This window comes from Lates calcarifer, linkage group LG24 (assembly GCF_001640805.2).
Source record: "Lates calcarifer isolate ASB-BC8 linkage group LG24, TLL_Latcal_v3, whole genome shotgun sequence".
Classification (NCBI taxonomy): domain Eukaryota; kingdom Metazoa; phylum Chordata; class Actinopteri; family Centropomidae; genus Lates; species Lates calcarifer.
In genome coordinates, this window is record NC_066856.1 from 8,058,318 (window position 1) to 8,081,724 (window position 23,407).

General features: G+C 40.2%; 1 protein-coding gene across 1 annotated transcript in view; it reads left to right on the forward strand.

Moving 5' to 3' along the window:
- The window catches only part of ctnnd2a (catenin (cadherin-associated protein), delta 2a), a 286,657-nt gene that overhangs the window by 232,793 nt on the left and 30,457 nt on the right, over positions 1–23,407 (forward strand). Inside the window, 5 exon segments of the mRNA XM_051067006.1 lie at positions 175–357; positions 3,826–3,999; positions 6,288–6,438; positions 18,507–18,756; positions 21,170–21,254. Coding sequence (XP_050922963.1) covers positions 175–357; positions 3,826–3,999; positions 6,288–6,438; positions 18,507–18,756; positions 21,170–21,254 — 843 coding nt within the window.

Genomic DNA, 23,407 nt, shown 5'->3' on the forward strand with positions numbered 1-23,407 from the left:
TGCTTTGACTTTGAGTTTGCGCTGTGTTTTCAGGCGAGATGTTTCATTAAATGGCATCAAACACAAATCTCCCGCCTCAGTTTTCACACTTTATTCATTTCTATCTATCTTTTTTTCATCTCCTCATCCCCACCCCACCCCTCATCTCTCCCGTCTCACTTACTTTATCTCCAGACTGTAGAGAACTGTGTTTGCATCCTGAGGAACCTGTCGTACCGTCTGGCTGCCGAGACGTCCCATGGCCAGCAGGGGGGGTTGGAGGAGCTGGATAGCCTGCTCTGTGACGCCAACGGTCGCGACGGAGAGAGCTCTGGCTGCTGGGGGAAGAAGAAGAAGAAAAAGAAGGGAGTTGACCAGGTGAGGAAGGAGATGATGGAGGAGATGACTGGGGCAAGAATACAATGGAGATGAGTTGGTTAGATGAATGGATGGATGGACGAATGAATGGATGGATGGAAGGACAGATGGATGGATGGATGGATGGATTGGGCAAAACTGTCACCTAGTTTTTGTTTTTGAAAAACCAATGCAACAAATCAGTGTTGGGGCACCACAAGCACCCAAAACAGCCTTAGTGCTCCTTGCCATAGATGCTGTAAGTCTATGATACTCTACTGAATGGGTGAACGCTGTTCTTTTAAAAGATATTCCCTCATTTGGTGCTTGGATGACAGTGGTGGAGAGTTATGTTTAATATAAAATCTCAATAGGATTGAGATTTGGTGCCTGTGAAGACCACAGTATATAGTATCACTTGATACCAAACCACTCAGTGACTCGTCATGCCCTGTACGGAAGTATCTGCACTGATTATGTTTCTCCACTCAGTTATTGAAATTTTACTTTCATTTACTCCCCCCCCATCTGTATATATATACACATGAGTGCAAAAAGTAAAGAGGACAGCTTTCATGATGAAGCAGGAATGCAGTGTGAGTTGTTCAGACAGCTTTGCCTTCAACAGGGACATGTGTGGTAAATAATGGAAAACAGGGATGAAAATCACAGATCACAGAGTATTCTGAAAGCTGAGTTGAAAAGCACTGGATTCTTTTATAATGTATTGGCTCATAAACCACTTTTCCAACTTTTTTTGGTAATCACATGATACTTTTCAACCCAAACTTTTCTTGTAATAGCTTTACCATTCTCAGTTTTCTTTCTCCTTCCTCTCTGCTGTCTTTTCTTTTATGCTTTTTTCAGGCTGATAAGGTAGAAGTAGACTTCTCTCCACAGGCAAGAACTCATATTTTCATGACGTCAAAAGCATACCTGACCAGCCTACAGAACCCTTAGACTTGGTTGTGAGTGTATGTGTAAAACTTGTCTGTGGGCCAAAAACCAAGACACAACCTGGACTGATATTTTTGGCACACAAGATTCATGCGATGCATTGGCTAAACTCTGTCTTTTCCACTTCCCACTGGGCATCGTGTATTTACATGGATGGAGACCACTGGCAGAGTCAGTCAGAGAGAGGAAGAAAGGAATAGAGAAATTTTGTGTTGAATTACATATGGAAATGACCAAACCTGTCACCGGTCAAGGCAGATGTTTTATGCAACACAATGACTCAAACCTGACCTGAAACTCAGTTCTTTGTCAAAACCCATCAGGATCAGGTCAGATGCATATTTTTGCAGAGACTGTATATGTGTCCTATTCACTCTGGATGTAGGGATAGACAGTAAGGCATGGTTGAATACAGACAGAGAGCAACTGAACAGAACCCAGTTACATACACTTTGCCAAAAATATGAGCGATGAGTATTAGTTAATGAGAGACAGACAGACACAGAGATACTGAAACAGAGAGGTCTGAGCCAAGACACTGGGTTAGAGGGAAACAGGGAAGTGAAGAAGAAACAGGCAAGAGAGGGAGAGAGACGGATAGCGAGACAGACAGGGAGAGAAACACAGGCAGTTAGACTGTAATGTAGTCTCCTTAATCATTCATTAAAGGTTCAGACAGCAAGGCCAAGGAGCAGCACGGGAGCCTGAACTGGACCTAAACACTCCTAATGGACTACTGGAACACACGCACTTACGCACACAAGTTTTCTTACTGTCAGGGATATTCTAAGGAATTAAGCTTTGTTTGACATTCAGCATTCTCTTGAAACCTCTTGAAGCAAGTCATACAGCTTTAGAAGCAACACCAGTGAAATTCTTATTAAATCTAAGATGTCTTTTAAATCCGAAATGTGTAACATCTCACATTTTTGCCCGAGAAGTATGACACAGCATCCAGTGTTATCACTTGATAAATTGGTAATGATGTTAGTATCCAGTTATCTTACCAGATAAATTGAATGTGAATATATTATTTACTTTACTGGTACTGGCAAACAGGACCGATGTAACCCAACAAGTAGAACAGAAAATGTAGAGCCTAAACCACTGAAAATCTGGAAGCTTTAGTGTTTATGATTCCTAACCATGCAGATACAGGATATAAAGGATGGCATAGTGGTTAAAAATACAGTATGGATTTCACCTTTTAAAATAGAAAACTTATGAAACTGTTTCCCATATTGAAGCAAATACTGAATATACTTAATCTTTAGAGCCTTTTAGATGAGCATTATACATTCAGATTTAGTATTTAGGGTGTCTCCAGGCAACAGAAAGCACTCTGCTGTGAAAGAGTTGATGCCCCTTGTTGTAGTACCTCTACACACTTCAAACTATAAGAATGCTTTGATTTCATGATCAGAGAATCTATGTATAGATAAAAACATGCACACATGCGCACACACTCTACAGCACCTCTCTCAAGACACACACTAGCCTAGTTTACCTTGAGACAAGGCGAGGAGGAGGGGAAGCAGTAGAGCGAAACCGAGAGAGGTCGATAGGGAAGAGGCAAAAATGAGAACTTGGATGGAAATAGAATAAGAAAATAGGGAGAGAGGAGTAAATAGGAAGAGAGGTAGGCAAACAAGAAAAGAAAGGGAGAGAGAAATCAAGAGGGAGGTGGAGAGAAAGAATCAACAGGAGAGAAAAGCGGGGCGAGATATAAATGACAAGTAGCGGAGAAAAGAGAGGAAAGAAATAGAAGGGGAGAGAGAGAGTTGTGGGTTGATGTTCACCTGAAAGGTGTGGGCATGTCACTCAACAAAGAGGTTCAAACATCAAGGGACTCCACTGTAGTGAAGGAGAGGGGGAGGATGGAAGTAAAGGGGGAAGAGTTGTGTGGAGCTTTAGGTTTATCACTCAAAGCAGACGGAGGAGGAGGGAAATATTGCCTCTTTTCACATGCGTCTCTTTTGTGCCTATCATTTGGCGTTTCCCATATCCCCTCCATCACCACTACATAACAGTGTCACGGCAAGTGATTTACAGGGTCTCTGACTTTTTAGTAGGTAGGTGTGCACAGAGTGAAGACATAGTTTGCTTTCAGACATACATCTGGCCACCATGACATAACACAAGCACTTATACACGTGAGAATATACAGTGTAGAGTGAATATTGAAGGTATGGAATGCCAAAGGCAAATGGAAAGAAGAGGGAAAATAAATGAACAGTGTTCTTTGCTCCTGAATAATTCACTGCTGAGATGTAACTCAACAGCCCCCTTGTTTTAGCTGACCTCCCCTGGTGTATCTTTTCACAGGTGTAATCCAGGACCCTGTGATATCACAGAGAGGCCAATAAAACTCTGCTTTTCAGCCTTGTGTTAAGATATTCCTCAAGCAAAGTACAAAGTTGTGTGAATGCAAAAAAAAAGGAATTGTTGGGAAAGAGTTTACAATGTTTATCTTTCCATGAATAAAAGTTAAAAAAAATCTGTCCCAATTTTTCTCCTCCCTCTCTCTCACAGTGGGATGGTGTGGGCCCCTTTCCAGACACGGCCGAGCCTCCCAAAGGGGTTCAGATGTTGTGGCACCCCACCATCGTCAAGCCCTACCTCACCCTGCTGTCTGAATGCTCAAATCCAGACACCCTGGAGGGAGCAGCCGGTGCTCTGCAGAACCTGGCCGCAGGCAGTTGGAAGGTAACAGCTACAAACATTTCCCAAACCGATTATCTTCCCATTTCTTTATTTGACACATGAATATGATACTAGTCCTGTAAACCACTTTTCAGAGACACAAATAAAACAGTTTGTTCACATTGTAAGTAGGATAAATGACAATGTCTGTATGTTTGTATACATGAATATATGCATGTAAGTGTGTGAATTTGTATATAGGCCACATATCTGATAACTAAGTTGAGGATAGTTAAAAAGTCTTCAGCCTTCTTACCCTTAGCAGACATTGTCCATTTATATAAATTAATTTAGTTCAAGTATAATGCTGATTTGGTTTTTATAGGAAAATAATGTAGTAAATGTAAATCAGAGCCAGTTATATTTAGATATCAACATGGGCATTAAGGCAGGCTGGCTGTGAGCAGACATGCATTTTTTAACCCTGATCATCTGGTTAAAGTTCAGTTTAGTCTTTAAAAAACCTCAAAGGTTTATCTAGTTTCATTAAATGTCACGGTGCAGTACAGCTCAAAGACACAATCAGTTGGAATAATGATCAGTTTTCTCACTGTACCATCCTGCTGACTTTGAAATATTTTGAGCACAGTCCTGTGTTTTTATGTGTTCTATAGCGTATGATATTGTTCAAGAGCAATGCAATTACTGTAAAAATGTAAAGGCTCCCAGCCTGAACACACCAGGGAGTGCAGCTAGGGTTCAACAGCAGCTGACTGATTGAAGCTGCTAAATCGTAATAATGTATGAGTCATGCCTTGTGGTATGCGGTCATATTGGTGAGGGCGGCTTCAGCCTTGAGGGAGGTGTATGTGAGGGTAAAATGGCAGAAAGTGTGAGGGCATAACCTTGGAGTGACCTTGAAATCATAACACTGCATCCAACATTGCTGGCCATAAATAAGCTGTGTGGGAAATGTTTATGTGGTCAAAAAATAAATTGTCAAAACATGGTGTAAATGTCGCTGTGTACAAAAAACTCAGGAGGGGTCAAGAGACAGGCAACCACACTTTGTTTGGGAGGGATGTGTTTATGTGTGAGGGAGGTGTGTGTATCTGATTTTGGTTTGCTGAGGGCTACCATTGGTAGATGAAGACAGAGAGAGCGCTAAGGAGAAGGAGGAAATGATGATGGGGGCAGGTGGTCTTCGGGAAATCACATTTTCTATTTTTGGCCTCACTGCTTGTGTGAGTGTGTGCATGTGCATGTGTGCGCTTTGTTGTGTCTCCTCTGAGCAAGCTCCCTCTCCTGGCTTTGAGAATACCACTGCTAACAGTTTCCAAAGAAGCTGTGTTGGCGTAATGCTGGCACACACTACACTCTGCTCACTAAGCTCTTGGCTAAGACATATGATAATTTCCCTCCTAGGATGAATTATTTCCTAAAATGATTATATGAACCATAGTTTGCCCATTTTGGTCTCTAAGAAAAACAATACTGTGTTTTAACCATAACATACCCTGGGAAAGGAAATTATTCTTTTGACAGAAACTTTTAGCTTTACATTTCACTTGTTGCTATCCATTCTTGGGTGCTGTTCAGCACCTCCCCAGTTTTCTACAGCTGACCCACAAAACAGCACCACTTTAGCCGTTTAAGGTCGAGTGTTCCATTTAAGTGGACCTTGATAGTTATTGAGGGAGGATAGAGTGGTCTCCAAGCTCAAAACCTTTCTCTCTGGTTCTCCCTCTTACAGTATATCACTTGTGATTCAGTGCGATGCCTCAACTGCTCTCATATCGCCCCTGAATATAACATCTCCCATTCCACCTCGCCCCTTGTGCTTCATCTGTCTCTTTTCCTATTTTCCTACCACATCAGCTTTAAATCAGTGTCAGTCTCTGCTTAAAATGAAAGAGAGAGAAAATAGTCAACACAGTGACAATAAGACAGAGGGAGATGAAAATGTATGGATTGAAAATCAGATTTCATGGTAAGGTGAGCCCAATATATATGTAGTTATTGGGTGAGTTAAATAAGCATGGTGTCAGTAGCAAGTAGGAGAATAGTGTTGTTATTGTTGCAGTGCCCTTTTCATTTGTTTGCAATGCTCTGTGGACACAAATGGAATTATTGTCTCAATTGGATGCCTCACATCCCCATTATCTTATTCAAGGATTAGAACATTATCTCAGCTTTGAAGAATGATGAACAAAGCTGGAAAAGTAAAAGGTTTTTTTTTCACTATTTATGGATTCATTTTTTTTATTTGTCCTTAATTGTAAATATACCCCTCCCCCCACTGTGGCTAGTTTTTGTTGTCTAACTATCTAACCCCTGTTTTTCTCCGTCAGTGGTCGGTGTACATCCGGGCGGCTGTCCGCAAGGAGAAAGGCCTTCCAATCCTAGTGGAGTTACTGAGGATAGACAATGACAAAGTGGTGTGTGCCGTGGCCACCGCTCTCAGAAATATGGCCCTGGACATAAGGAACAAGGAACTCATTGGTGAGTACTAATAAATAGCACACACACACACACACACCTGTTAGACAAAGTCATTGCGTGGATCACTTGCATTTTAATCCTTATCAAGTCACGTGAATTTAAACACCTGCGCTGTTATGCTCAGTTGCCGTGTTTGTTGTTTGTGAAGAGCGTCACAAAGCCCATTTTCATCTCTAATTACATTCTCTCATAGCTCTTCTACTGTGGTCTGTGCCTCTCATGTTGTTCTCATTTAGAGTATGCAAGTCAAGAGCTTGTGCTCAAGTGATGTAACACTAGGGTAAAGAGCCTGTAGCCAGTTGCATCAATTAGAAGTAATTTAACACAAATGCTAGCTTGTAGTAACCTCTGCCTTTTAGTAGCACTGCAGTATAATGGCTCACCTGGCTCGGCCCACGTTTGCCAGGCGGCGAAGTCAATGTGTTATTTTGACTGATGAAACAATGTTATTGATTTAGACAGTGGTAATGACAAACTTCAATCAATGCTATACAGTGAGTTTAAGTGAGGCTTTACATGTGTCATACATTACTACACTGTGATGATGGAAATGTAAGGGGTGTGGAGAATACAACAGTTTGGTTTCTCTCTCTATCTGTCATTTTACATATTAACTTATTTAACTGAGGCCAAGCTGTGGTCGCTGGTGTGTGTGAGAATTAGGCTCATTAAGAGAGACAGGACCAAAGGTGGGTAAGGGAAATAAAATGGTAGTTACTATGTATTTGAGAGAGAAAGATAGAAGAAGGAAGGAGAGTGGGAGAGAGACACTAGCAGCAGAGATGATGACTTCAAAGGTTTGCATGGGGCTTTGAAAAGTACACTGTGGTAATGAGAGAGTCTCAGTCAGGCTTACTGAGTGGTAGCATTACCACATCTAGGGACTAGAGATCACTAGTTAACCTGACACATTGAGATACTTTAATATTGTGTGCGCGTGCATGTTTCCTTATGCGTCTTCAAATCTGTTTATGTGTGTGCACACATGCTCTCACATGATTGTGTGTTTGTGTGTGCACCTTGTGTGTTCATGTGACATCACTCCTCTGTCTCTGGTATCTCTTATTATCTCAGCTTCCTGGTGGGCTCAGCGGTTTCTATAGCAACCCCGCTACCCCCAGTCTCAGGCAAGGGGCTTCTGTAGCCTCCCTGGGTTTTACCAGGGAGCACCAGAGTGTTGTAAGAACGACAAGGAATGCCGCTGGCAAAGCTCAGCACGCCCATACTGTGATGGTCTGGCTGGCGCATGGCAGCGGATTACAGGATAATTGAAGCTTTTGCACAGACAAGACACTCATCAGCCTGATTTAAATGGTTTTTGTTCATGTGTGGTCTTTGTTTTTTAGCTTTTGTTTTTTCTTCAACATACCTGCAGGCAGGTATATCAACAGGTCAGATAAATATAAAGTTAGGTGGTGTAAATGTGTGTTAAGTTGTGTTTTTTTTTTCCTTAAAAGATTGGCAAGGACCTTTGTTCAGCTAAATATATGTGTGCTTACCTTCCAAAGCTTTTGTCACTGTCACTGTGACAAAACACTCATGATGATGAAATGAGGAAGAAGAAATCACTTGAATTTGTTGCTGTTTTTAATCTACTTGATACTGATCATCTGGCAAAGACTTCCATAGTAACTCAAGCAAAACTGTTACAGTGGCATGTTAATGTTTTGCCTGCCACCAACCACATAGAGTTCAACAGTGTGTAATGTTATTGGTTTTAATAAGATTATGTAGTATTCAAAAGTCAAAATACTGTTTCAGTCGTCTTTACATTAGGTCTGACCAAGATCTGTTAGATCATCAAAATAAATGTTTCATTTGATAGAAATTGAAGCAAAAATCAGTCCTCATACTGACACAATTTAATCAATTCTTCCATTTGACCTTTTAAAACGAGAACAGTGCATGTTTTTGCTCTGGAAATCATTAAAATGTCCTCTAATTGATTAAAATATTAGAGGTAATTGGTACATTTCACTTTTAGTCTTTTATAGCCATTAGCTTCCCAAGCAGAGAAAGCTAAAGAGGAGAGTTTTGGAAAGGGAGGTAGACACTGTAATAAATGTGCAGTTCACAGAGAAAGGCAACACACACAGGCTGATTGAATAATGTAATTACTTGCAAATTCACAGGGAAAATCAATTCAAATTTGTTTGGCATTTTCATTTCAATACACGCTTGACTTATTTAGTCGCAGGATAAAATAATTTAAGTCCTGTGTGTGATTAGCTCTCCCAGTGTTATTTCTTAGATACTTAAGATACAGACAATAAGACAGAGACAGGGTAATACATGCAAATTAAGATATATAATAGAGATTGCTAATCATCATTCTTCCATGGCAACTGTGGCTGGCATCATCAGAGATGTGTTGGCAGATTGGTTTAAAAACAGATAAACCTATGAAAGAAAATAGACGTCTTGAGAAGGATCAGTGTGGTTTTGACAGTCATTTAGTTAACATTATTTTTAAAAGTCTGATGTAGCTAATAAGTTAGTGTGAAATGGGCAATTTTTAGTTCATTTTTGTTCATTCTTTCAAAAGCAGATGTGGTAAAGTTGCCTTAAGCCATCTGAATTTTAGTGATAGAAAAATTTATATATAATAACAGAGTAAGAGCAACATGGCCATGCAATTCCATTGCTTGGATAAGAATGTAAATATTTAATGGCAATTTACTAGAGTTTCTCCACCAGTTATTCAGTTAATTTATCTCTTCTCTATCTTTTCTTAGTTTAAGAATATTTAATATAATATGACGTTTAGGTTTTATAGCAAGGCAAACAAAAATAATGAGCTAAAAACAGCCAGAAACTGCATGGAGCTGCAGGGTTGGTTGTTGATTCTCAGTGGGATTGTCTCTACTAGCAATCTTCTCCGGGCTTTATCTGTTCAATATAAAAATTACTTATTGCTTACTGCACCTAGTAAGACTGTGATTATAAGCTGGCTCCATTTAGTCAGCTAACGGCAAAATACATGATCAGTCTCCATTCAAAATCAGCTCAGTCATCTTCTTTTCTAAACTGTTGAGATGGCCAAATGGTAAATGAGACAGAAAGCGACAGTTAGAGTCAATGAGAGTCAATGACACAGAAAGACAGAAAGTCTCAGAGATGCAGGGAGAAAATGGATGGAGAAGGAGAAAAGTGAGAGGGATCAGTCAGGGTTGAGCCTTTGCTCTTGGCAAGGTGTGAGATGATACGTGTCGACAGAAAAGAGGTAGAGGCCAGGCGCTCCTAAGAGACAAGCCCCATTTGGCCCATGTTTGCAAGCTTTATTCACCACAGTGACTCCAACCTCTGAGTCAAACACCTTTTTCTTTACACCCCGCACCTCTGCAAAACAACAGTTTAACCCAAAGCGACAAAGCGATTTTACAGAACAGTTTCGGGGTCTTTGTAAGATCAAAGTTCCGCCTAATTATAATATCATTCCACATGGCTAATCTAGAGAAAATCACCTCTTTCTGAAAAGCAAAAACCAAATCTTCATCTCTTAAAACTCATGCAATAGTGTGTCATAAGCTGTTAGTTCCGGTAAGTTTGGCAGAAGCACCGCGGGGGAATGGTAGTTTGCATGAGACTTCAGCAGAGGGAGCAGAGATGAGAATCATCTTTCGCACACAATAACATCAGAGTGTCAAATCCCCTGGAAAGCACTGTATGAGTGGATGGCAATGAGACAAGCAAGAGAGGGGGGAAAAGAGCAGAGAGAGGCCAAGTGAAGCGAGGGAGACCGAATATAAAGGAAGATGAAACAGAGGAGAAAAAGAAGAGAGAGCAGTGACAGCTAAAGACCTAACCGCATATGTATGCTTATATTCCAATCCCTCTGTAATGTGATTTAGTGGCAAACTGATGTCGCTGAGAATCATTCTTCTCATCTGTCAATGTTTTTGTCTCTCTCCTGATTTCACCTCCTTCATAGTTTTTGATTTGCATAATGTACTGTACGCCTGTGTAGCAATAAATGAGTCCCATTCACTGATACACCGTCTGTCAGCACAATTCTTCCCCATTTACTTACAGATGGTAATTTGACACACATGAATTGGGAGCAGCACTTGAATGCCAAAATGACTTTTTTTTTTTTTTTTTTTTTAAATACAGCAGTGATTTACTAAAGGTTTCTATAAACACACGCTGTGCTTGCCACCAAACCAAAGTGACTTGCTCCGGCTGCTAAATCTAATAGAGTTTCGGGATTCTGCAGTTAGAGTTTAAACATGAATTCCTAATATGAAGTTGTATAGTGGGGATTGCATTTAATATATGACGTGTAGTAATACAAAGGTGGATGTGAAACTGTTAATGTGAAACTTTTTGAAGTTACACTTTTCAAACAAACGAGACACACTTTATAACAGTGTATGATTCAGGTTATATAAGTAGCTCAAATCAGGGATATTTCATTTTTATGAAATGCACAAACATTCAAAAAGAATCAGAGAAAATATTTTATCTTAATACAGAGAGAGTATAAAAAGACATAAAGGAAATCTATCTGGTCAGCTTCTAAATACCAGATTTGCTGGCTATTTGTTGACCTCCAACATCAAAAAGTGTAATGATATCTTTTTGTGAAAATCAAAAGCAAACTGAAACCTCAAAGAAGAATGATATAAGTAACACTAACAAGACTGGGTCGGTGTATGAAAAGTAAGTAATCAAGAAAAATAAGTCAATCAAGAAATCCACTTCCACTTTCCCTACACTTTCTCTTTTCTTCTCTCTTCCTCCTCTCCGTTCTCCCCCCGTTTTTTTGTCTTTCTTTCTGATGTCTGTTATTGGCTTAAGCCTCCCCTCCCACTCTCCTCCCCTCATTTTCACTGTACAATGATGTGCCCACCCTCTCGTCTACAACATGAATATGATACGTTTTTTCCCTCCATCTCATTCCGCTTCTTTGTTTCTTTTCCTTCCTCCTTCTCCTCCTCTCATCCATTTATCCCACGCCCACACCTCCCTCTCTGTCTCCTTCTCGTGTCGTTTCAGACATGAGCTCATAACGCTTCACTTTCCCCTCTCTCTCTCTCTCTCTCTCTCTCTCTCTCTCTCTCTCTCTCACTCGCTCTTTGTGTCTCGCACTGATGACATCAGTGCTGGGGTGTGTTACTGTGGAAACAGAAGTAGTGCACCGCAGGGATGTCGCTAATTGCATGATTGCAGATGTGTGTGTATGTGTGAGAGTGTGTGTTCATTAGAGGTCAGGCACTGTTGATGTAAATAAGGTGCAGAAGATTCAGTGGTTTCAAGTCTTTGATCTAGAAGTTTTACACTCACATTCACACACACACACACACACACACATACATAAACCTGCCATTAGTAGTACATTGCAAAATTTAGCAGGGAGCATAAAATTGCATACATGCTTACTGCAGGTTGTGGATTTATGGCCAAACCAAATATTTTTAGATCAGCGGAGAGAGAATGTCCATTTTGCCTTTCCTCACCAGCACCAACTTTTACATATTTTGCCATCCCTGCTGTCAACAGATTTCTCTGTGATAACAATGAACAACTTTGGAAGGGTAGCGGGCAGAAAAAGACAGTGTGGGCATTTCCTCCGCCTCGCACTAAGCTGACACACACTTCTCTGTCACTGTTTCAGCTGTACTTTATGAAATTTCTGTGTCGCCTTCAGGATGACTCCCTTGTGCGTGAGGGTCTGACATGTCTGGTATCAGCACACTTTGTTCTCTCTGGCATTCTTTGTCCTCCGCTCCTCTGTGCCTGACTGGGAGCACATCAGACAGAAAAATAGAAATAGAGAACAATTAAGAGAAATTCAGAGAGGGAATGAAAGTGCTGTCATACAATGATGAGATTTTTTTTTTTTTTTTTGATCTTATAGAGCTCTGTCCAGCATCAGACTTATGTTGAGGGGATCTTGGGAGGTGCATTTAATTTTTCTACAAATGGAGTAACAGCTAGTATTTAAATGACATAATCAAGTTCACCTCTGTCTCCACTTGTAAGAACCCCACCAATCATCGCTGAGAAGCTGTATAGTCTAACTTAATCTAACCATCACCATGGGAATTCTCTATTCTCTCACTGTGCGAGTGAGCATAATTACCATATGTTTGTGTGTGCATCTATATGTCTTCTCAAGCAGGCATCTTCTCCTTTATGTCAGTGGAATGTCTTAGATGAAGCCACAGGTTCCTCGCTGGGGGAAAAAAGAAAAAAAAAAAACACCATCTTTCTTCCCTTACTCGCTCTGCATCTCTCTCTCTCTCTCCTTCCGCTGCAGTTTATGCTGCAAACCCTGTCACCCATAGACATCAAAGAGAGGCACAGAGGGCGAGATATAACCGCTGTGAAAAGCACCAAACACGCAAAGACAGAATATTTCTTTAAAACAGGGAAGCGACAGGATGCCACTTTCCAATTTACCTCCATCTCTGACCTCTTAAAACCTGCTGTGTTTCCTCTGCCTGCATTCTCCTCTGCATTTAATTCTATCTATTTATTTATATATTTGTTGTATTTTTATTATTAAGTTGAAAGGAGTACACCTCACATTGCAGTAGGGAATAAGGCTGTCAGTGGAGGTCATTCATATCTATTTTTGCTTGATGAGGACGTGAGGGTGTTGATAATTGGTGACTACAGGGTGTGTGTGTGTGTGTGTGTAGTATGTGATTTATTTTTCAACTTCTTTGTTGTCGTTTTCCAGTTGAGCCCATTATCCAGAACCCATTAGAATGCTGCTTTTTTTTTTTAATGGTATGGATTATGATAAGGGAAAAATAAGCAAAACTGGTGTCAATAAAATGCTCCCTCTCCTCCTTCCTCAATGACAATATTGATGTTTGAGAATATCTCCAGGGTTTGTGTGTTGATGTAATTTTGGTGTACAGTTTTATATTCAGTTTGAGATCTCAGAGGCTTACATCCAAAGGCCATAAACACATCACTTTAATGTTTCTAATAAAGGAATATTCCCACAGAAAATAAACCAACACCCTGTTCCTTTGATTCTGGTGCCCCCTGTCGATGATGTGATGTACTGCTGATTAAATCAACCCTGGGAGTTAAATCACACAGGTCACTGAAACTGAAAGTTTCACCACTGAATATTTTCATAGCAGCTATAGCATAAAGCCCCATAATCATACCACATGTCAAACTACGCTGTAATTCAACTGGCTGTTGTCAAATCAGGACATTAGGGAGGTTTTAACATGAATATATTTTCAAATATGATCATAAGACACCTCGGTTGAACACATGGGCATACCTACAGTTCAGGTGTTCAGAATGCTGAGAATTTAAGACAGCAGTTATCACAATTTCTTCTTCTTCACAACTCAAAATAGATTCACAGCTCAGCTAAACTGCCTATTTTTGGCTTTTATTGAGGTGGTAAAGGCTGTCATTCAGCCTAGAACATACTCAAAGAACCCAAGAAAGCTTTATAAACATAACATAGCCAAAAGCTTTTGACACCAGTAAGCACACAGCAGCCCACCTCAGAGACCCCAACCCCAGTCACTGATAAGTGTGTATTAACCATCCTTTGTTCTCAGACAGTCGGACGCCACAACCAATCGCGCCATTTCATCTTTCTCCACATCTCCCTGAGACAATTACCTCCAATTTTGCTTCAATAACACTCTCCCTTCTCCGTCAGTAAACAATCAAATCACTCCATTGTTGAGGGTAATTGGATCTCTTTAAATCAAATCAGCCATTATGGCCCAGATGAAGCACGCCCTGCTCAGCGGGAGTTAGCGACACATGAGGGAATGCAGCACAGGAATACATTACCAGCTCTGCCTCCCAGGTGAAGATGGCTATATTGGAGGAGCTGTGTAATACAGGTTTATTAGACTGTGCGGTGATCAGCACAGGGCGTGTTTCTCTCCTTGAGGACATGTTCCAGGTGTAGCTCACATTTCAGCGACAGAGCAAGTAGATATAAGTGGAGAGGGGAGATTGCACTCCAGCATGTAGAGGTGCCGTCTGTGTCACAGTAAGACTTTAAAGAGGGAGGGAGTCACCGCTCACTCATAAAAAACCCATGAGACGAAGTTCCTGGCTTTGACACTTAGCTCGACATCTGGTCGCATATGCTACAATATGGGGATTAATTCTACTTCTTCCTCTACTTCTAATTCTACCTTTAAACAGCTGTACTCGCCCTGACACATTCAGTTATTTGTCAACTACTTACCTAAAACTTCTGAGAGATAAATGTATATTTAGTAGTAATTAAAACCCAGTATTTTAACAAATAATGTCTTCATCAGGGTAATGAGCACATCAAGAGATTTAACTTTTAAAATATATTGCATTTTGCATTGAGATTAGGAAAATGCAGCAACTCCCCCTTATTTATATTAATCTATAATTCATCAATACACTACTCGCGGCCTCTGGATGTCATAGTATCTCCTTATATAAGAGACCATATTTTATCTGGCTAAAGTGGTGTCTGAGCAAAGCTGTGCTTTAATTTAGTCTACTTTTTGCTGTTTATTTTGTATTAAGTATTAATATTTGTTCTATGATTAAACAGACAGCAGAACTCCAAAAAGACAAAAATGACATTTTGAAGTTGAGACTAAAAAATGTCAAGTGTCTTATAGAAAGAAAAACTTCTTACATCAAAAGAAATAACTTAGGAGAAAGATCCTTACAACAAAGTAGACAAACCAAAGCAGCAGAAAGTGGGTTAGCAATATGTATGTCTTGTGCGTGTATGGCTGTATGTGTGTGTACTGCCAAGGTGTGATGTGTGTGAAGCCTTGAGTTATGCCCCCTAGCTCTCAACTATCAGGATGCAGCAGCTTCCTCTAACAAGGTGTGGTATTGAAAGGGTTGGAAGTAACAAGGGCCTCTTCAGTTGATTCCACAGCTATGAAGGTGTTTACATGTGTATGTATCTAACTTTTTCTTTCTTTCCTCAGTTTCTCTGTCCTTCACTCATTCTTCCTGTTCCTCCTCTTCTTCCTCGTCTTTCAACCTCTGTTCCTCCCCCTCCTTCCATATCATCATCACGAATGTGATGACGTTGCAGAGGCTGCTAGGGATGTGCAGGCACACACCTGTGTACACACAGACACACACACACACACATTCAGGCATATTTTAGGGATATGCTGACAACAGTTTATCAGAGCATCTGTCTGTAAGCAGAAAATACTTTGAGTCACACACACACACACACACCCCACACACACAGACACAGAGATATGCTTCTAATAGGTTTCCATATCTTTTCTGTATACTCTACACTCTCATTTTGTTATGACTGGATTCCCTACAGTCAGTCAATTGATAAATTAGTCACTCACTCACTCAATCAGTCAGTCAGTCAATCAATAAATTGTCAGTCATTCATGCAGTAAATTATCTGGCAGTCAGACAGTAAATTAGCCAGTCAGTAAATTACTCATGCAGTCAGTCAGTGAATAATTCATTCATTCACTCAGAAATTAGCCAGATCATTAATAAAGCAAGTTGTCAGCAAATTATTCAGTCAGTCATCAGCTGGTAAATCAGTCAGGAAATGTGTCAGTCTGATGCAAGTCAATCAATTAATGAGTCTCCCTCTTAGGATGTTGCTTAACTTTGTCCTCATTGCCAAAAGATGATGACCCTTTGACCTTTGTTCAGCCTGCTAGTCCAAGATAACACTTAGCTAATTATCTCACAGCTCCATCCATGTGGAGTTAGCATACGTGGGTCTTTATGTGTGTGTCTGTACATGTGTGTGTGCATATATTTAAGCATCACTGTGTGTCTGCATTTGGGAATTCAAATCGTTTGTTGTACAAGGACGAATATATAATCATGCAAATTCTTCTGTGTGTGAGTGTGTGCTCCCATACTTTATGTGGGCCAATGGTGTCATCTGATTTTCCTATGTTACGCATTGCTGTCCTGTTCTCAGCCCTTCCCAGATCACTTAGACTTATTAGAGGTAATATGATCGAGGGATTTACCACCAGGCTGTAAGGGCTCCTTGGATTTCACACTGATGGATTGGTCTGGGAAAAACATTCAGCATTCTGTGGGGAAGTGGGGCATTTCTGGAAAATGGTGAGGAAAAAAGTGAATGAAGAAAAGAAATCAGCCCACAAGGATTTTTGTTCTTACTTTTATTTTTTACATAGACTTAATAAATTCAAAGTAGCACCATGGGCTGCAGAAGATTACACCTCTGATGCACAGCGACAGTTAGATAAGTATTCTGTAGTTTTGTACTGTTACCGCAAAAATGAGTTGTTCAGAAGCATTATTTCAGAACCAATGAAAAAACTCTCAGTGAAATCCAAAAGCACTTTGCATTTATTGCAAATTGAGTATTTTGGCCTCAGTTTCCTCGGCTGCCAGAGAGGATGTAATGGTCCACTTGAAGATGATACAACAGTGGGTTTAACACTTACAGTAGCGCTTCCTGTTTTTCATCTGCTTTATCGGATCCAGCACTTCTGTGGAGGGCTCGCATTTGTAGGATTTAGGAGACAGTGACTCACGCCGAGCAGCTCTCCAGTGTTGTGTACACACGGAAGCTGGCATGCACTGTTTTAAATGGCATGCTTTGTCCGAGCAACACATGTCATAGAGAGGGGTAGACTGATTCATTCTCGAGGAGATGCTCAGTTGATTTAAGTGTGCCTTCCAGTGTGCAGCAGTGTAAGAGGGTTTGTCCTAGTGGCTCTGTTGAGTGGGTTTTGTTAAAAAATTAACCACATTTCAAGCATGGTTCATTATTCAACAGTCACCTCTGCATCCAAGTTAATGGTCCTTTACTTGAAAGATGACCTGTGGGTTTTGTGCCAGGAGCTCAAGATGATTCAAGTGTAATTGACAGGTTATATGATGGTCAAGACATTTCTTACCCTTTGTCTGCTGCTCATGTTTGATACATCTGCACGCACCAGCTCAGTCAGCACAATCACCTCTTTCTTCTAATCTCTAATTCCTCTCTTGTCCTCCATTCCTCCACTCATTACCTATTTGCTCTGATCTCTCCTTTACTGGCCCCTCTCCTCAGTCATCTTCATATCCGGTGTTCTTACTCTGGTGGGAAACTCCACAGAGAGCTCCAGAGTAGTTGACTCAGAAACACTGCAGGAAATAACAGCCAATTGTTTCCATATTATAGCCCATACGCCCCAACCGTAATGATAGCAAAATGGAGGAGAAATATATTAAATATGTGCAGGAAACAGTATAAACTAAAACAATCTATAATTTGGGGATGATATAAATTTATGTCTTGTCTAAGTCCTGTTTGATCTAACACCGGCATGGCACTGACTACAGTACCTTAGAGTGTGGGGGAGCTCAGATTACATGTAGGTGGTTTTGTCTTCAACTTCCCTCTTTGAAATCCATACTTGCACCACTTTGTCTTAAACTCCCCTTCACTCCAAATGTTATTGCTTCTATTTGCTCAACCCTCTCACTAGTTGAGTTTATGGCTTTTCTATCTGACAGCATCTCCTGCGTGTCTTAATTATTCCCTCTCTCTGTTGCGTCGATCTCTCCAGCAAGACATTCTTTGAATGTCAATTTTATTTTTTCATTTTCTTCATATGCCAGCCTTTTCACCAAAACACCATGAGTCACCTCTTTTATTGGATTCTCAGCGTGTCTGCATCAGTGTGTGTGCGTCAGAGGATTTGCAGTATGCCCTCTTAAACCAAAGCTTTATGGAGTTATCCAAACCACTTACTAGCCTTTGCATGGTGTTTGCTTTAAAAAAAATAATATGAGGGCAATATTAGTTTATTACCTGTAGGCTTTCAAGTATCTGTTAAGTATATTATTGAGGTAGTTGTATTCATGTTTATATTGTACCAGTCGTCCATAACCACACACTAACCAACCCTCACCCCCACACATAGTATCTTAGACAGTAAAGTCTAGCAGCCTCTAAATCTGTCCCTCCTATTGTTCACAAAAATCCATCCAATGGCAATTTTTTAGAACAGTCTCTCAAGATGTTTCCAGCAAAATTGGCAATATACAAAGGGATGTGCAGAGAATGAAATCTGACCAATACTTTTGCCCCTTTCCTTCATTTTCTCCACACACACCAGGTAAATATGCCATGAGAGATTTGATCCATCGGTTACCAGGCAGTAGTAGCAGCAGCAACAATAATGCCACCAGCAGTGGGACCTCTGGAACCACAGGCCCCCCCAGCAAGGCCATGTCAGACGATACGGTAACTGCCATCTGCTGCGCACTGCACGAAGTCATCACCAAGAACATGGAGAATGCCAAAGCTCTGCGCGATGCTGGCGGCATAGAAAAACTTATTGGCATCGCCCGCAGCAAAGGAGACAAGTAAGTGGGGCAAAGTTTTGTGTGTATAATATAATATTGGGTTTTTATCTATACTAGTAAAATTGCTGATTTGTTTGAAAATGACTTTAACATTTAGGCACTTTGTTAAATGCCAAAAGTTTTAAAGTTAGAGAAACATTTTTCAAGATATTTTCAAGCCTGAAAATACCATGGTTTGTATGTCTGCATCATTACTCCAGTGGAAAAAATCTAGATGTGTAGTGCGTCATTGTAGAGACCTTTCTCCAAAGGACAGCATTTACAATTTACAGCATTTACAGAATTTTTGGAATCCCTTTACACCCGTTGCAGGGTCTTGCAGGGTTGAAGAGTTGAGCTCAAAGACCACCTGATTAGACACTTGGCTGCTTAAGGAATTTCACATGTGACTTTGCCATTGTGGGATTGTTTCTCAACTGGCCTGAAGAGGCATGTGAAAGAAAATGTTTAAAAAAAATGTTACCAGTCGGTCAGCTTCCTCGTGCATATCTGAAAGTTTTCATTTGCAGGATGACTTTGGTACTACTTACAGTACTTTTTCCAAATTTTGTCAATGACTCTGACTCAAAATTCATAATTTACACAACTTTATGAGCCTAGAACCCATCTGCTTCTGCAGTGTCACACCTCTGAACTAGCATATCATTAGACTTCATAGTAAACTACCTGGGAGGAACTTCACTGCTGAAATAAATCTGTATAACCTTTAACCTTTGATGGTGGATGATGTTTTATTCGAGCATAATGATGATGTATGCTTAACAATCTGATTTAAAGAGTGGTAATTTTCTGCTTAGGAACAATGAGGAACACTTACTGTAAATCTCACAACATAAGTACTGGCTTCTGGCACAGTGAAAAAGTCTACTTAATATATTGTACATACACATTTGTTTGTTTGAGTTATTCTCAGAAGCCTCAGAGAGAAAATAATGTTCTGTCACCACAATCCTCAGAATAAGCAAAAGGAGAAAATGATAAAACCTCCCCACGGCAGCCAGCCATGGATAACTGTAGAAGTTTAAATCCTAAAATGGAATGTAAAGGCCAAGAAGAAAGCAAAAGAGAATCTATTATTGTGATGCCTGTCAAGGTATCATTCAGCATCCCCCATATCGTCAGTAGTGACCAGTGCCTTAATGTGGCCACACATCTATCATTCATGACTGCATCAGCCTTCCCTGTGCCCATTCATCCACAAAAGACATCTGGAGAACAACAAGGATGCAGCAGGAATATAACTCCTGTCGCCATGGGAGACTGAACAGGGTGTCCTGTCTAGCTGCTATGGCAACCAGCAGGTCAGGGGTTGCCATGACACCAGAGTGTTATCAGATGGAGGTCAAACGTTGATTTATTGTTACAGAGAGAGACGCAGTCTATTTAGGGAACTGTGCTCAAGGGCACCATTACAGAGAGAGATGAGGTGCTAGAAGAAACCTCCATAAGTGCAAATTTCACAGTGAGTCGAGCTAGCTGCTAATAGCCCACACATCTTCATTTTCTCAGGATAAATACGTTGAGGATAAATGCTCTTTAGAAGCTCTATCAGAAGTGCCTTGCCGCATTCATGCAATTACACAATTTCAAACTGGGAAAAGGCCTATTACAGTAAAAGCACAGACAGTCATTGTTTACCAACTTCCTGGAAACAGTGGGACCTAAAAATAAAATAGCACGAAAAAAAGAATAATAAAAATATTGGCCGATACCTTTGAAACACTAAATGCCAAAACACATCTCCAGCACACAAAGAGCAACATGGTTTGGGAGTGCAAGAGAGGTTGCCTCATTTTCCACCGCTACAACACTGCACGCTGGTGACTGTAATTTATTGCTGCTCTCAAATGCAATAAATAATCCTAATCTCACAAGGATCAAAACGTACATTAAGATCTGTTTGCCATGATTTTGGTTTTTTTTTTGTTTGTTTTTTTTTCTTTTTGTTTTATTTCATGTAACAGTGGTGATTTCCTGGGGATACATTTATTCATGTGTAGCCATGATTGTGTTTTTTGTGGGCTATTGGAGTGGCTTCCTGTTGATACTATTACCTTATTTCAATCTTCAAACAACATTCAGTCTTTCACTGGTAAAGAATAAAACTCAGGGCAGAGGGCTTATGAAATGACTCCTACTAGAGTCATTTTTCAACAAAGTGGCACGGATGGGACCATTAGCATGGCAGAGAGGGTCATTTTAGACTCATCTGGAAACTCTCAGTTTTTGTGCAAGAGAAATCATTCTCTGCTGAGAAGACCAATGGCCCTCTTATTCTTAAAGCCATCACAAGTGCTACTGGCCTGTGCACATCATGTGAAGCTGGCAAAGAAAGAATAACAGCACAACATTATCCAAAGGAATGGAGTCCAGGAGAAATAACTCTCTCTCTCTCTTTTTTCTATCTGTCCAGACACTCAGCAAAGGTGGTAAAGGCAGCCTCTCAGGTTCTCAGCAGTATGTGGCAGTATAGAGACCTGCGTTCCCTCTACAAGAAGGTAGGATGGAGTACAAATTACATATTCATACTTTTAGGTTTCAGTTCATCTTGCACTGTTTCTGTCATTGTTTATCTATCACATTCCCTGTCTCTTTACTGCATACAGTACTATTTTACAAATTATTATTTATTTATATTATTTATTATTTATTATTCTAAAACAGTCCTCTCTTCACATTATCAGATGTCTTGCTAGAAGCAAATTGCTGTCATAAAATTGACACCCATCCATTAATTCATTAGTGTTTTGCAAATATGGTCTCTGTTATGGGGTAACTGATGTGTAGTGTCAATAAATTCTGAAGTGTTAAAGTATTATTTCCAAATACAGAAAAGTAACAAGCTTTGGCAAAAAAAGAGCTGGCAGTAGCACATGTGTTAATTGTCTCAGGTTTTTGAAATAGCATCCACATAATTAAAAAGCAATTAATATATATGGCAAATTGGCCATGAATTGTCTGAGGGTGAACTATGTTTTCACATTCACTGAAGCAGGTGTTCAGGATTTTCAAACTGTTTAATGAAGCAATCAAAAAGGTAATTGTCACACAATTTAAAGTTATCTCTTACTCTCATCCTCTAAGTTGTAAAATGCCTTTAGATAGCTCAAGACAGACTTTGATTCAGTCTCCATGTTCTTGGATTACCAGCTAAAACCTCACTGGATGAATTATTCCATGTCTTCTGGTCAGGACAAGTCTTTTTCAGGATTTGCTGTTGTTTCCCAGACTCTGTATATGAACGGATGCCATATTAAGTGGGTGCTTAGCTTAACTAATTCCATCCTTTCATTCTGCAACTTAGCCAAATATTACCAGTGGTTGCCCCAACCTACCACTATCAGTCAGCAGTTTTTGTAGTTAATATTGATTTGATGTTCACTGCTGGGTGACAAATAACAATGAATCTATCATCTTTATTCCTGAAATGAACCTTGATAACATGCCTTTGTTATTACTTTGAAATAATGCTTCTAGCATCACTAGTTGATACTAAAACATTCAGATTGACACCATCTGCCACCGTGGCCTACAAATAACTCTTAGAGGAACGATGAAGTCACGGGCAGAGAGTGAAGTCAAATTAGTTTTGTTGTAAAATGACTCCTTCTAAACAACCTCAGTGTTATCATATTTATTCAGCAGACATTGGTTTGGAGACTGGCCAATCTGTGTGTGTGTGTGTGTGTGTGTGTGCGTGCGTGCACTTTCGGTCATAACTACCTCCAAACAAAAGAATAATGGGGTTCTGTTGGGCAGAACCACAAGTAAGCAGCAGTGTTTACAGAGGCAGGAGGATCAATAACTTTATGCTAGTCTCTAGCCTATTGTTTTTTTTTCAGTGTACACACACACACACACACACACACACACACACACAAGCAAACAAGCTAACATCAGTGCTAATGGTTATGTAGCCCATCATGGAGACTGAGGGAACTGTCGCTCATTAATACAGTGGATAACTTCCAGATGATGATAAACAAGGACAAACAAGCAGAAAGTGAGAAAACCATATAATGTCTAGAGACATTTTGGTGTGTGTGTGTGCTGCTCTCACTCAGACACACACTTTTATCACTGTCCCACCACACACACAAACACACCCACACAAACCATTGAAACCTGCTTTCTCCTCCACTCTTTTGTTTCTTTTCAAATTACAGATACCTCCGCACACTTGCAAGCTGATTAAATGTAAAGACAGATGCTGTGTTCCTTTCACTTGTAATGAGTGTTGTTGAGTGAATATCTGCCACCAAGGTTATCTGCCATAAAACTTCAGAGGCGCAGTCAATGAGTTTCAGTGAGATATTCAGAAATATTAAGTAACACATTCCAGGAAGTTGTCCTTGGCTTTGAATGTGTCTTTTTCATCTCTGCGTGGAGAGAAAAAAAGCATGCATGTTTGTGTGAACATTTGTATATACACATGTATAATCTAATACTATACAGTGCAATAACCCTGTGACAAATGATAGTGGTACTTAATGATCAACTTAAGCTGACTACCTTCTTGGTGTCTCTCTCATTTATTCTGTTCTGAGCAAAAATATTTATGTTATTCAGCACTGTCACATATTGAGCCTTTAATGTGGATTCTTTAAAGAAATCTAGTTAACGGAACATCAAGAGAGACTATTGAGCACTG